This window comes from Nicotiana tabacum, chromosome 1 (genome assembly GCF_000715075.1).
Source record: "Nicotiana tabacum cultivar K326 chromosome 1, ASM71507v2, whole genome shotgun sequence".
NCBI classification, from domain to species: domain Eukaryota; kingdom Viridiplantae; phylum Streptophyta; class Magnoliopsida; order Solanales; family Solanaceae; genus Nicotiana; species Nicotiana tabacum.
In genome coordinates, this window is record NC_134080.1 from 214,085,810 (window position 1) to 214,101,016 (window position 15,207).

At 42.7% G+C, this 15,207-nt stretch overlaps 1 protein-coding gene across 2 annotated transcripts in view; it reads right to left on the bottom strand.

Moving 5' to 3' along the window:
• Window positions 1-15,207, bottom strand: part of LOC107815374 (protein FORGETTER 1) — a 55,493-nt gene that overhangs the window by 35,565 nt on the left and 4,721 nt on the right. For both annotated transcript variants that reach the window (XM_075256700.1, XM_075256697.1), the window contains exons 5-7: window positions 3,524-3,600; window positions 2,673-2,854; window positions 2,454-2,531 (exon numbers count right to left, since the gene is read on the bottom strand). In XM_075256700.1, coding sequence (XP_075112801.1) covers window positions 2,454-2,531; window positions 2,673-2,854; window positions 3,524-3,600 — 337 coding nt within the window. The remainder of the gene's footprint in view (window positions 1-2,453; window positions 2,532-2,672; window positions 2,855-3,523; window positions 3,601-15,207) is intronic.

Genomic DNA, 15,207 nt, shown 5'->3' on the forward strand with positions numbered 1-15,207 from the left:
GTAAAACTTAACCACATTCATGATAAAGAGTATCGATAATAGCTTGAAAAACTTTAAGAATACATCTCCACGATGTCTGCTAGCTAAATCTATCCATCGTACCATTACGCATATTGGACTAGAAATCTCAACAAGGAGTCCCTCACAAAATTATGATGTCTGTACTCCTCCAACCATCCCTCTGCACTGCTAACACTCCCCTCCACGTAGCATTCTTCTTAAATTCAAACCACCAAATCCACTTAAAATCCTAAGATCTTTCACTGCAAGTCCTCTCCATTTCTTTGGAGACATGACTTCTTTCAAATTCACTGAATGAAGTGCTACTTCCATCCGTTGCATCCCATAAGAAGTTCAATTGAAGTCCTTCCGACCTTTCAGTTACGATAACGGGGCCTGGAGAAGCGACAAACAGAGTAAGATCCTTTCGACAAAATATTTACTTCCCTCCTATCGAAAATTGCCTCTTTTGTCATCCGGCTAGCTTCTTCTCAACTCTTTTAATCATTGAATTCCACACAGTCCTTGTTTGAGGTACCAAAGGACAAGGTAGATCCATACAGATAGTAGGTAATGCACCTAGCTTACATTTCATCACCTGCGCAAGCTCGTTAATGTCATTCAGCCCGCCAATTGATATGATCTCACATTTTCTAAGGTTGATCTTGAGGTCTAGAATAGATGAGGGCATGCCTCAAGTATGACAGTTGGGAGCCATTTGCATCACAGAATACCACTCACCTACAAATAAAATATGCGCGACTATGACGTTGTTATGCCCCATAAACAAGGCAGAGAAACCCCTTAAGAGACCTCTTGCAACAACACTATCCATCTTGCTCAAAGTCACCATCACCAAAATAAATAGCATGGGAGATAACAGATCACCTTGGCTCAAGCCCATCGAGCTAACAAAAAAATACACACTCTTATTCACCAACACATAGAATCTAGCAATTGATATGCAAAATTTGATTATCTCCTCCACTTATCCCAACACCCATCTTCAACACAATGAAATCCAAAAATTCCTAATTCACAAAGTAATAAGCTTTTCCAAGATCCAAGTACATAAAATCCCCGACTCTCCGTTCTTCTTTCTGAGCCAACTACCTCATTTGACATATAGAGTCAAATTCACTGCAGAGGTTAATTTTTCTTAACTTGCTCTCCTCTTCTTCTTCTCCATCTTCCATCTGCTTCTACTACATTCTCTTTGACTTTTGTTTTATTATTCTTCTCTCTAGAAATTTTGTTCTCTTGAAATTTGCTCTCTTAATGAGTTCTAGTTCTCTACTTCTCTTCTTGTTATTCGACCTGACATGCAGTTAGCTACACTCAATTTTTTCTCTAGTTGTTCTTCAATATTGGAACAAAAATTATATATAAATTAAACGTTGAGCTGAAATTACTTTCCGGACTAATTTCACTTTTTTTTCTTATTATTCGGCACATGCATGCTTATACATATATACATAATGGTGGTGTTTGGGCCAACTTGCCCACACCTTGACTATTCTGTAGAATACACCAGCATAGGTATAGGGTAACTCTCGCTTAGCTTCGATAGAGGTAAAGAAATCACCTTTTATTTTTTGTCTTTGTTGAGATTTTGAATCTCCAAGGTTTACATCCACTTCATTAGCAACTAGGCCACACCTTTGGGTGCAATGGTTGAAAATATAATTGGATAATCTTATTGGGATTCCAATTTGTAAACCTCTAAATTCATGTATGTTATGGAACTTTAATCCTATTTTTTTAAAGTTGTGCATCGCTTCTTTCTTTCTAGCTTAAAACCCTAGGAAAAGACTGCATATTGGGATACAATATAATGCAATTCTTCCTAATTGGAATATCATCTACACAATGCAATGAGCATCTCAGAGTTATCTCGCATATTTTCTTGCTAGGGAGATTTGGTGAGATCATTTACCATGTTATTGAATCAAAAATCATTCCTCCTGGAATGAGTTTTGAGTTTGTTAGTACAAAGATTTGGGGCTCTAGTAGAGCACTGCGATATTTGCCGTAGTGAATCGCCCAAGGCTTGAATTCAAAGAATTCCCCAAGCAATTGAATATGCCCTCGGTCACCGTGTGGGACAGAGTAACAAACTGTCTCTTCTTGCAGGTGCAAGATAGCAGGATTTTCTTTCTCGAGCGGCCTTAACTATTCTTCAAAGAGACTGGAAAAACTCTCTCAGCAAGCTCTATGTCACATTATCCGTATTTCTTGTCCTTCTATATTATCACTAATGTTCTTTTCATTCCTCCAAAAAAAACTTACAAGAAAGGGGAAGAAGAAAGAGGAAACCCAGACAGCAGGAAGAGATCTCAACTTGCTTTCCTTTCTAGCACAATATATATTTTTTGGGAACTCAATGTTCCAATGACTCAATTTGGATGGAACCACATTTTCACAGAAATTCAGTGACAATTTAAAAAACAAACCTGGATTTCAAGTACAGCTTCACCAGTTCGTGTTGGCTGTCCTCCAGCTTCAGGGACCAAATTTTTTGCCTTGTGACACTACAAATAAATAGTAAAACCATAGCTAAGTGAGACAAGTTGGATGTCTCTTTCTCGCAAGAATATGGACTACTGACCAAGATCCATAACATGGATACATTTTTTGCTGCAAACTATATTGAAAGTAGTCCAAAATTATACCTCATCAAATATGACGAGACCGTCAAATTCTGGCCCACACCACTGTACAAGCTGCTGCAAACGGGACCGACCTTTCTCTGAAGATGCTATGAGACTGCTGTATGTTGAAAAAACAACTCCCTCCCTGATGCCAACAGACTTTGAGTCAAGCTTAGAATAAGGTAGCTTGTTCAAAGCATGCACTACAAGAGAAAGTTATAGATATTAAGTTACAAAATCCATCCAGTCATTAACCATTTGGAACCGGAAACAACAAAAGAAAAGAATGCATAAGGAACCATACATTGTTTCACCATATCATACGTACAGTTGATAAATCAGAAAAATCGTACGTAGATCCACAAAAAGAAGCAACTCATTGTATGTGACAGGTACAAATCCACCTCAGAAAAAAGTAGAATGTGGTCCATATGCATCGTCAATTGACCCAAAATAACTATGTTTTAGCACTTATCACAAATAGCCCAAGAATAAGATCAAAAGATATTCATCGCTGTCTCAAACTACCAAAACATCTTTGTCAACACTTCCGTTAGATTTCTAATAGAGTAATTAACACCTCATTCCGGCTGCCTCTATCCAAGCTTCCAGAATTATCAGTTAATTTTGCAGTCCCCAGAAACAAAAACAAAGAAAGGAAGGTGCTTTAAGTTTATACTCCTTTGAGTTGGAGACTTTAGGAGTACATAAAAGCAATCTCTTTAAAGGTAAGTATCAAAGAACACTTTAAGACGTCCATTATCAGCAAACTACACATTAGCACATACTGATATAAACAAACAGAGAAGGAACGAGCTAGATCGCATGCAGCATTTAACCTGAGACCATATTTAGGACTCTCAAATAACTACCTGCTACACACATAGCACCCACATCATCCATGTCTCTTCTTGCATCAAATTTCAGATCTGAACCGACAGAGATCCACCTAGGGAAAAGCATTATGAAAAAAGGAAACAATTACATTTAATTTTAGAAACTAAATGCATTTGATCATAAACGAAGAAAAACAGATCCTTTAGAAGTATATGGAGCACAGCCATCATTTAGCAACAAAGAGACGACTATTTAATGAATGTAACAACAACAACAGCAACAACAAACCCAGTGCAATCTCACAAGTGGAGTCGGGAGAGGGTAGTGTGTACACAGCCTTACTCCTACCTTACAAAGGTAGAAAGGTTGTTTCTGATAGACCCCTAGCTCAAGCAACGCACAGTCATAGCAGTTTTAAGAAGAAACACAGCAGTGGAAAAGCCATAAAAGAGAAGCCGCATCAACAGCAAGATAATAAGATAACAGAAGCACAAGAAACGTGTAGTGATAGAAATCGAAGGGTAAGGAAAAAAGAGGGAATAGTATTAAAGCTACTGGTATGGCGAGGAGAAACGCTTGACTACCTACTAGCCTTGTACCCAAATTTTAGCCCTCCACACCTTCCTATCAAGGGTCATGTCCTCAATGAGCTAAAGTTGTGACATGTTCTGCCTAATCACCTCTCCCCAATACTTCTTAGGCCTGCCTCTACCTCTCCTTGAATCCAACAAGGCCAATCTTTCAGACCTCCTTACGATTAAAAATAATCATCTTCACAAAACAGAGAAAATTTATTTGTTACAAATAGTTAAGGTGTAGTCCGCTTTCGGGTCAATATACTTGAAAGCACCAAAACGAAATTTGCTCGGGAAAAATCTATAGTAGCAAAATCAATTAAGACAACTCTTTTGTCAATAGAAGGAGCATAAAGCGAATATTGAATATTTGGTACCTCCATAATATGCTATCTTTTTTTGGTCCCACCACTACTTGAGTGTGCATTTTTATTTTATTTTTTTAAGAAATACTAGTTGAGTGTGCATTGAAAATACTTTTGGTACACACTCATAAGAATGGCAGAACATTAAAATAAAAATCAGTACGTTTAGATTTTAAATCAAATTTGTTAGATAGTTTATGTATGTACTAGTAAGCTTAGTCCCACAATGGAATAGAAGTAGTATGTATTTGTAGAGCGTAGATATAAATAGGTTGTATTATAGTAAATGATGATCAATAATATATTTTTCCTCTCGTGCTTTCTCACCTGGTATCAGAGAACTTAGAAAATTATTGATGCGCAGCATTCCAGCGACATCGGGAAGAAAGACCATTCGCCGCACAATTTTTCCAGCGACTTAAGGCTGTCCAGTTAAGAAAAATCATTATCTGTCAATGTTGTGAAAAAAAGCAACAACACCACGAGGTAGATCAGCCTGCAGCGACCAACCCATAAAAATATCTCCAATAGAAAACCTCGTCAACCCACACGCGCCGGCCAAAGAAAATTTTCCCGCGAGATTCTTTCTCACGCGTCAGCACGAGACCCCTTCCGACCATTTTTCGGCAACGACTCTTCAGGACAGTTGGCTCGAGAAGCAATTATGAGCCTACCCATCCATGTTACAACAAATTCCGACGACCTTTTTTATTTTCCGGCAACTGTCTCCATTTTCCAGCGCATGAGCCACTTTTTGGCCAGATTCCAGCAAAATTCCTTGAAGACAGCTTGCTCATGAGGTGATTCTGAGTCTACCCATCCTGATCCCATCACATTCCGACGACCATACCGAGTATTCTGAGTGGCTATTTGATTCTCCCATTTTTTGGTGGTAATGGCAATGCGTTCCCTCGTCCGATGTCGAGCCTAGGCTCTGATACCAACTGTTACGCGGCGCCTTCCTGAGATTCCTTGGAAGGGCGACGTAAGGCTAAGCAACTGATGTCAGTGCAGTTGCTGTCCGCCAACTGAGGTCCCCTCCGTACGCTAGACTAGATTGTCAGTGCCGTACGGGAAAACCAATGTCAAGAGCAATTGAGAGAACATGAATGAGAATTGAGAATGAAAGAAAGCTTGATTGCATTAATGAAAGCTATTACAGAAAGGCAACGCGGTGTCGAGGGGGAGAGACACCAGTACAGAGAATTGTTTGCTTGCTAGAAAGTTTGATTGCTTGATCCCCCTAATAATGCTTAAAAAAATAATCCAAAGCTACAAGACTAGACTTGATTAAGCTAGAGAAACATAATGGAAGTACATGGAATAAAACTACTATATATTTACAATGAAAAAGACTTAGTTTGCTATAAGGCAGAAAACAGATCCGTTGTCGGCAGCATAGTCTTTGGCATCAGGGTCTGCGCGCGCGCCGTTGTCTGCGCGCGCGGCGCTGTTGGCATCTGCCTGCGGTTGGGCGCTGGCGAGGGATATCGGTGGGGCGACAGAGGCACATGCGCGCTTGTCACTTGGCGCGGCCAAGACCACGGGGCCGTCCGTGGCGCTAGGTATTGGAAGGCTTGCTAAGACGCCACGGGGAGCGCCCAAGGGGTCATGGGGCGCGGCTGGAAAGCCGCCCATGACATTCTCTCCCACCTGAGTTGGCGACGTCCTCGGCGCCTTACTTGCAAGATAATCTTCAATTAGGCTCTTGTAGGCTTTGAGGTTTGTTCCCCTCTCCCAAGTGTTCTCCTCTGCATCACAGCCCTGCCATTTCACCAAGAACTCTTGGTGATCTTTCCTTGAGGCATGAATCACTCTATCATCAAGGATAGCTTCAACACGCCTTTTCCCGGTTGAATTGGGCCCTCGAATACTGGGTATTGTGAGCTGGCTCCTTGAAGGATCCTCCGTATCTTCCCGAAAAGGTTTCAGGAGGCTGACATGGAAGACAGGATGAATTTTCCACCAAGCTGGGGTATCCACCCGGTATGTAACTTTCCCAATACGCCTTTCAATGGACAAGGGTCCGATATATTTTTGCAATAAGCGAGGGTCATGGACCCCCGCAAATAAGTAACGCTTTGGAATTTTGACCATCACTTTGTCTCCTACTTGGTATTCAACAAAGCGACGATTCTGATCAGCATGCCTCTTCATCCGCTTTTGAGCCTTGACAAGATAGCTCCGCACTATCTCCAAATTTTGCTTCCACTCTTTAGAGAAGCTAGCAGCTCGAGGAGATTTAGACATATTTGGTGCGTTGACTGTGTGTGGGAGTAGCGGTTGCTGTCCGGTAACAATTTCAAAAGCGTTTTTGTTTGTACTAGAGCTCTTTTGTGAATTGAAACACAGTTGAGCAGCATCCAGAAGCTTCACCCAATTCTTCTGCGATCCGGTTACAAAATGACGGAGATATTCCTCCAACATACCATTGAACCGCTCCGTCTGGCCATCAGATTGCGGATGAAAACTTGAGCTGTGACTCAGCTTCGACCCAAGGCACTTAAAGAGTTGGGTCCAAAAGTTGCTAGTGAAGCGTGAGTCACGATCACTAACAATGTCTTTGGGTAGGCCCCAATATTTGACGACATGAGAGAAGAAGAGTCAAGTTGTATCTTCTGCTGATATATATTGTGGGGCAGCAATAAAGGTAGCATATTTGGAAAACCGATCTACCACAACCAAGATAGTTGTTAGATCTCCGACCTTGGGCAATCCGGTGATGAAATCCAGGGAAACACTTTCCCAAGGTCTCTTTGGGACAGCTAGTGGTTCCAAGAGTCCCGCCTGTGTTAAGCGGTCTGACTTGTCCTTCTGGCATACTAGACAAGTCTTCACATACTGAGCAACGTCATCGGCCATTTGAGGCCAATAATATGCACGGCAAAGTAACGCCATGGTGCGTTCTTCACCGGGATGGCCGGCCCACAGAGTATCATGACATTCCGCCAGAAGAGTCCTTCGTAGATCTCCTCCTTTAGGAACATAAAGTCGGTTCCCTTTCACTTTCAGAAAACCATCTTCCATGTAGAACTGGCGAGTCTTGCCTTGTCCTACCAAATCAACCAAATACTGTGCAGCAGGGTCTTTGATGAGTAGATCTTGTATCTGGTCCTTGATGGAGGTGGCTACTTCGCTCCCCCTTAGGGTGGCGAGTAAGCACACCGATGCTAGATCAGCTCTCCGACTGAGCGCATCAGCAACATGATTGGTCTTCCCACTTCGGTACTCCAGGTTGAAGTGGAATTCAGCTAGGAGTTCCTGCCACCTGGCCTGTCGACCATTCAACTTCGGCTGGGTCACGAAATGGCTAACAGCTGTGTTGTCTGTCTTGACCACGAACGGGGTTCCCAGCAGATAGTGTCTCCAGAGGCGCAAGCAGTGGACGACAGCCAATAATTCTCTCTCATGGGCGGCATAGCGCCGCTCTGCATCTTTTAGCTTCCGGCTCTCGTACGCTACAGGATGCCCTTCTTGTAGCAGGACGCCACCAAGGGCATAGTCAGATGCATCTGTTTGTACTTCGAATGGCTTGGCCAGATCAGGAAGGGCCAAGACGGGGCTACTAGACATAGCCGCTTTCAATGCGTTGAAGGCCTCCGCTCGCTTGGGTCCCCATTCCCAAGGCGTGACCTTCTTGAGGAGTTCTGTCAATGGTACTGCAATGAGGGAGTAGTTTTTCACGAATCGCCGATAGAAATTGCATAGACCAAGGAACGCCCTCAAGGCGTGGATATCCTTAGGTGGCGGCCAATCTGTGATTGCCTGAATCTTCTGCTGGTCCATCTTGATCCGCCCTTCCTCGATGACATGTCCGAGGAAGTCAATTTGCTTTTGAGCAAAGGAGCACTTAGATAGCTTCGCATATAGTTCATGCTCCCGCAATCGAGCTAGGACCTTCCGCAAGTGCATCAGGTGTTCCTCCAATGTTTGGCTATATACCACAATGTCATCCAAGTAGACCACCACGAATTCATCAATGTACTCTCGGAAGACTTGGTTCATCAAAGTGCAAAATGTAGCTGGGGCGTTAGTCAAGCCGAATGGCATAACCAGGAAATCGTACGACCCATATCTTGTCACACAGGTCGTCTTGTGCTCGTCACCCTCTGCAATCCGAACTTGCCAATAACCTGTCTTCAGGTCTATTTTGGTGAACACTGTCGCACCACCCAGTCTATCGAACAAGTCTGTCATTAGCGGAATAGGGTACTTGTTCTTCACAGTAATTTTGTTTAGAGCCCGATAGTCCACACAGAGTCGTAGACTACCATCATGTTTCTTTTGGAATAGCACAGGGGACCCGTATGGGGATTTGGAGGGCACGATAATCCCTGTGTCTAGCATTTCCGTCAATTGTCTCCGAAGCTCGGTGAGTTCAGGTTGTGACATTCTGTAAGGCGCCCGGGCAGGTGGCTTCGCGCCCGGCACCAGCTCAATTTCATGGTCCACAGTGCGCCTAGGCGGTAGTCGCTTTGGCATGTCTTGTGGCATGACATCTTTAAACTCTAGTAGCAGCTCCTTCACGGGTTCAGGAATGGGACCCGAGGAGCATTCTACATCTTCGATGCAGAGGGTTGCCAGGAACGTGGGTTCATTTCTTTTGACCCCCTTCTTCAACTGCAAGGCCGAGATGTTTTCAACGGCCATCTTCATAGGCATGCACGGGATAATGCAGGGCTTGGTCCCGTTTGCTCCCATCATCAGTAACATGTCAGCATACGGTACAGGCATGGTGTTGGTTTGCCTCAGGAATTCCAATCCCACTATCAACTCGAAGTCATTTATGATCACCACGCGCAGGTTGAATTTTCCTTCGTAAGGGCCAAGCTTCATCGGTACTTCTTTGGCTATTCCACCCACTGGCTGGGGAGGTGAGTTGATAGCTTTGACACGGCCTCTACCTTTCCCTACAACTAGACCAAGGCGCTCCACCTGAGTCGAGGCTAAGTAGTTGTGGGTAGCACCCGTGTCTACCATGGCCCGAATGGGCTTGCCATTCACCTTCATCTCAACGAACATTAAGGTCCTCTCGTGCTTAAGAGGAGTCTCATCATCCGCCTTCTTTTTCCCTTTCTTGGTGACTGGACATGGGTCCTTCTTCTTACGGATACCAGCACTAGTCTCTGCTAATGCCTCAGAAATGGAGCCAACAATTGCATTGAAGGCACCTACTGGTTCAGTCTGATCCGCATCGTCTGAATCGTCATCCGTCCCATCATCAAAAGTCTGATGGGCGTTCATCTGTGCATGTGGGCACTCATTGTTCCAATGTGGTCCGCCGCAATGACGGCATCCTGAAGGAGGCTTCCTCCCCCGATCATTGTTGTTAGACGCAGCACTGTTGCTGCCTGTGGAGGGAGCCTTAGGTTTGGTTGAGCTCCGATCTCCCCCACTTCTGCTAGGGCCACCATTGCTAGACTGGCCCCCTTTGAATCCCGCTCGGGCAGGCGGTTGAGGCCTATCCTTCCGAGCTTCCATTTGATAGTCCCCAAGGCATTCAGCTGCTTGGATCGCCTTGGGCAGGGTATCTACCCGTTGTCTTTGTAGCTCCATACGGGCATAAGGTTTCAGCCCTTCTAGGAAAGTGAAGAGCTTGTCTTTGTCCCTATGTCGCGTATGCTTAGCATGAGCGCGGAGAATTCCCGCACGTAGTCCCGCACAGATTTGGTCTGGCGGAGCTCCCGTAGCTTTCTCCTTGAATTGTATTCAACATTTTCGGGGAAGAACTGTAGGCGGATGGCTGCCTTTAGTTCTGCCCATGTTTCGAGAGCATCTTCACCGGCCTTGATGGCTTCGTATTTCACCCGCCACCAGAGTTTAGCATCACCCTGAAGATACATGGCAGCAGTTGCTACCTTCTTAGCTTCTTCTAGGCCCCCAACAGCATCGAAATATTGTTCGACATCAAAGATGAAGTTCTCCACTTCCTTGGCATTCCTAGCTCCACTATATGGCTTTGGCTCAGGAATTTTCAGTTTTTGTGTCGCGGAAGTGGGGTTTGCAGCGCCCCCGATCTGGTTTCCACCGCCTCGCAGTAGGCCCTGTAAAGCAGCATTGACAACATTGAGCTTGTCTGTCAAGTCGTCAATAGTTTGTTGCATGGCAGTCACCCTGTCTTCCTCTTGTGCCCTGTAAGCTAAATCCTCGGCACGCTTCTGTTGGAGTCCCTCGAATTTGCCAAAAATTTCGGCTGCCTCTGTGGCTGCCGTTTGCCGATCTCCCTCGGAGTCACGACTGATGTTTTCTATGTCAACTTCGGCCTGGAGCACCCTGCGGTCCAGGTCATCCAACCTTTGCCCTAGGCTGGTTCTTAGTTCAGGCACCGTATCCATGATGGGCAGTAATCCGTCAACCGTCTGTTCAAGGGCCGCAATGCGGTCCCCATGATTCACCATGGTCAGAAATGGTGGTAATGGCAATGCGTTCCCTCGTCCGATGTCGAGCCTAGGCTCTGATACCAACTGTTACGCGGCGCCTTCCTGAGATTCCTTGGAAGGGCGACGTAAGGCTAAGCAACTGATGTCAGTGCAGTTGTTGTCCGCCAACTGAGGTCCCCTCCGTACGCTAGACTAGATTGTCAGTGCCGTACGGGAAAACCAATGTCAAGAGCAATTGAGAGAACATGAATGAGAATTGAAAATGAAAGAAAGCATGATTGCATTAATGAAAGCTATTACAGAAAGGCAACGCGGTGTCGAGGGGGAGAGACACCAGTACAGAGAATTGTTTGCTTGCTAGAAAGTTTGATTGCTTGATCCCCCTAATAATGCTTAAAAAAATAATCCAAAGCTACAAGACTAGACTTGATTAAGCTAGAGAAACATAATGGAAGTACATGGAATAAAACTACTCTATATTTACAATGAAAAAGACTTAGTTTGCTATAAGGCAGAAAACAGGTCCGTTGTCGGCAGCATAGTCTTTGGCATCAGGGTCTGCGCGCGCGGCGCTGTTGGCATCTGCCTGCGGTTGGGCGCTGGCGAGGGATATCGGTGGGGCGACAGAGGCACATGCGCGCTTGTCACTTGGCGCGGCCAAGACCACGGGGCCGTCCGTGGCGCTAGGCATTGGAAGGCTTGCTAGGACGCCACGGGGCGCGCCCAAGGGGTCATGGGGCGCGGCTGGCCGCCCATGACATAACATTTGGTTACACTTCTAATTGCCTATTTTGAGGTTATCTCAGCATTGATGGTAATCTTTATCGGATATTTGGTTTTGTTTGGTTGACGTCTCTTAAATCCATTATAATGTCAATCAGATTGGATGCCCTTGGAGTTGGCTCAAATACCGTTGGGTCCTATTTTTGAATATACAGATGGTTTCTTTACTGGATTATATTGAGTTTCTTTGGTACAAAGCACGTAAGCAGACATCTTCTGAGATAGCTTTTATTGTTCAAACAGGTAATAGCGTGACTTGTATCTCTCAATCTTCTTTTTCCGCGTGGTCATTGATTCAGGTGTAGCTGATCACATTTCTGGTAATAAATCTCTTTTCACTACTATTTCATATTTTTCAATCTCTTCCAACAATCACAATGGCCAACGGGTCTCAAACCATGCAACTGGAATAGGTCAAGTCCACTTCCTTCCTTACCTTTGGATTCAGTTCTTTATGTTCGCGGTAGTCTTTTTAATCTCATAGCTGCTAGTCGCTTAGCCAAATCACTTAAATGCTCCGTTTTATTTCTTGATAACCTTGTTTTTATACAGGAAGGTGGTACGAGGTGGATCATTGGTATCGGGCATGAATCAAATGGACTTTATTACCTTATCCTTGCTAAATCACATGGATTCACATCTTATCTTCCTTCAACAGCTTGTCCCATTACTGATTCATCAGATTTATTACATAAACGATTGGGACATCCCAGCGTATCAAAACTTCAAAAAATAGAACCTGGTTTGTCTCACTTGTCCACTCTAGAGTGTTGATTCATTTCAGCTCAGTAAGCATACTCGCTCCTATTTTCCCCGATGTCCTCATAATCGAGTAGAGTCACCTTTCACTTTAGTCCACTCAGATGTTTGGGGTCCTAGTCGGGTCAGTTCTACCTTGGTATTCCACTACTTTGTAAGTTTAATTAATGATTATTCCAAATGCACTTGGATATTCTTGATGAAAAATCAATCTGAGTTGTTTTCTATTATCCAGACCTTCCATGCTGAAATTCAAAATCAATTCGGGGTTCTACCCGCACAATTGTAGTGATAATGCCCTAGAGTATTAGTCTTCCCCATTTCAACAATTTATGTACTTTTATGTGATCATTCATCAATCATCTTGTCCATACACATCTCAACAATAGGGTAGCTGAAAAAGAATAGGCATCTCATTGAACTTGCTCATACCCTGCTCATACAATCTCATGGTCCGTTGTGTTTTTTGGGAGAATGCAGCTCTCACGTCCTGTTATCTTATTAATCGTATGACATCCTCTAGCGAAGCGCTATCTCGTCTCGTATGGTGACAGGCTATGATCGAAGAGATGTCTGCTTTACATGCTAATGGCACATGGGAGCTTGTTTCTCCCTCTGATAAACGGCCCACTTCAAGCTATTGTATTTTAATTGGAGGCAATCTAATATCCTGGAAAAGTAAAGAGCCAGATGTAGTGGCTAGGTGAAGCGCAGAGACATAATATAGGGCTATGGCATTGGCTACTTGCGAGCTTATATAGCTAAGGCAACTTCTACAGGAGTTAAAGATTGGGGGGACGAGCTGATGAAATTGGTTGTGATAATCAAGCCGCATTACATATCGCTTCAAATCCAGTATTTCATGAAATAATGAAGCATATTGAAGTAATTGTCACTTCATTTGATAAAAGATTAAGTCTGGGTGTATTGTTACGAGTTTTCTCAACTTAAAAGACCAACTAGCGGATGTACTCACAAAATCACTCTGAGGGTCCAGAATTGGCGATATTTATAGCACGCTAAGAGCATATGACATGTATGCTCCAACTTAAGGAGGAGTGCTAAATAGGCAAGAATTAATACTATGTAAACATAAAAGAACACAAATACCTGTAATTACACAAACCCCGATAAGTAAGTAATTAGGAGATTTTGTAGCCTTGTAATTGTAGCCTTCCCTTATTTATATTTTTGTCGAAGGTTATTAAACCCAACAGCTTGAACGAATAATCAAGCACTTTATTCCCCATCTTTCTTCTCTTCTTTCTCGCTTTCGTCGTGCAGTTACCCGCTATTTTCCGAAGGTAAGTATTCTAGGTTCGTTTTCCTTTTTGGTGATTATGCACTATTCTTGCGTAATTTGGGCAAGAAATTTCTATGTTTTCAAAATAAGCAAACTCAAGTTGGTTGCCCCACTTTGAGTTTGAGGGTGCATGTTAGAACATTAAGTGAATATTTGTCTAGATTCATACACGTCCAGATTCATTGTACATGAATAAAGAAAATCATATAGAATATTCGATAGGATACCTTAGTACATTTTATGTATTTAATTATAGAATGTTTACTTACCGTATTAGCATAGGAATATATAACCTTATTAGACATACGTGATACACCTATAAAAAAAGCACCTCTTGTACATTGTTAATGAAGTCAATGAGAAGTATTTTCTTTTTTTATAATAACACTAAACTTTATGGGTTGTTTACATATGAACATCTACCTAATCTAATGCATTATTTACAAAGATTGAAAGATATCATATCTACAGATTCTCACATATCTTTGTCATAGTCATATCATAATACAGATTTAATATATCACATATTCTACACAATAGCCATGGTTGGATTTTAGTCAACAGATTTTACTAAGTCAGTAGGCATTTGGGCATGGCCGAAAGACCTTTCATTTCTCAATCTTCCAAAAGAAGATAAATCTTGGATATCCAGCTGGCCGTATCAAAAACCAGGTGCACATTGACCCAATAACAATTACTAGAGGAAAAAGAGTGCAGAAGCGAGCAGAGTGCTTAAAGTGCAAGTAAGCTTTTCTTTTTGCCCCAACTCAGATGTGCCTTCTCTCTCAGCTTAATCCTCATCATCTGCAGGATGCCACAGCCTTAGCTAGAATTATCATCACCATTTCTCCTCTCTATCTTCATTCCACACTCAAGACCTTGACTGCTCTTCCCATCCGCAGAGGAGATACGAGGGGAGCACGGAAAGTTTATCTTTCCGTTTGCTTTTTGTTATTTTTATAATAATCTGGCATTTAAAAGTGAGCTTTTAAGGTATTTCTTTATTTATCATTTACTTAGTTTTAGAGTTGTGTGTGTGTGTGTGTATATATATATATATATATATATATATATATATATATATATATATATATATATATATATATATATATATAAAGTTATATACTCTCGGGAACATTATTTATATACACATTAAGTATGAGGTGAGGATTAACTATGTTACTAGTAGGCCAAATTCATATTACTTATCAAAGTTGGAAAATAAAGTGATCTTGATTGATAATTCAACGATAAAGTGGGTCAAGCCCATCATTAGACTAAATGGATGAGACAAAAGGGACTTAGGGATATAATGAAGTGCTTTTGATTTATTGAAAGAGAATAGAATGCAAGGGGGGTCTTTAGAAATGATATGACGTTGGCGGCTCCCCGGGAAGCTAAAGCAGAACATTGATTTATGATAATCATTTTTTAGAGATTTATGGGAAATAAACACTAAGCTTACTACATTATTGGCTCGTAAAACACAGAAAGCGACGAGAGGTCATTCCTTTCCAATTTGAAATTTCAGAACAATCACAAATTATAAGGTAT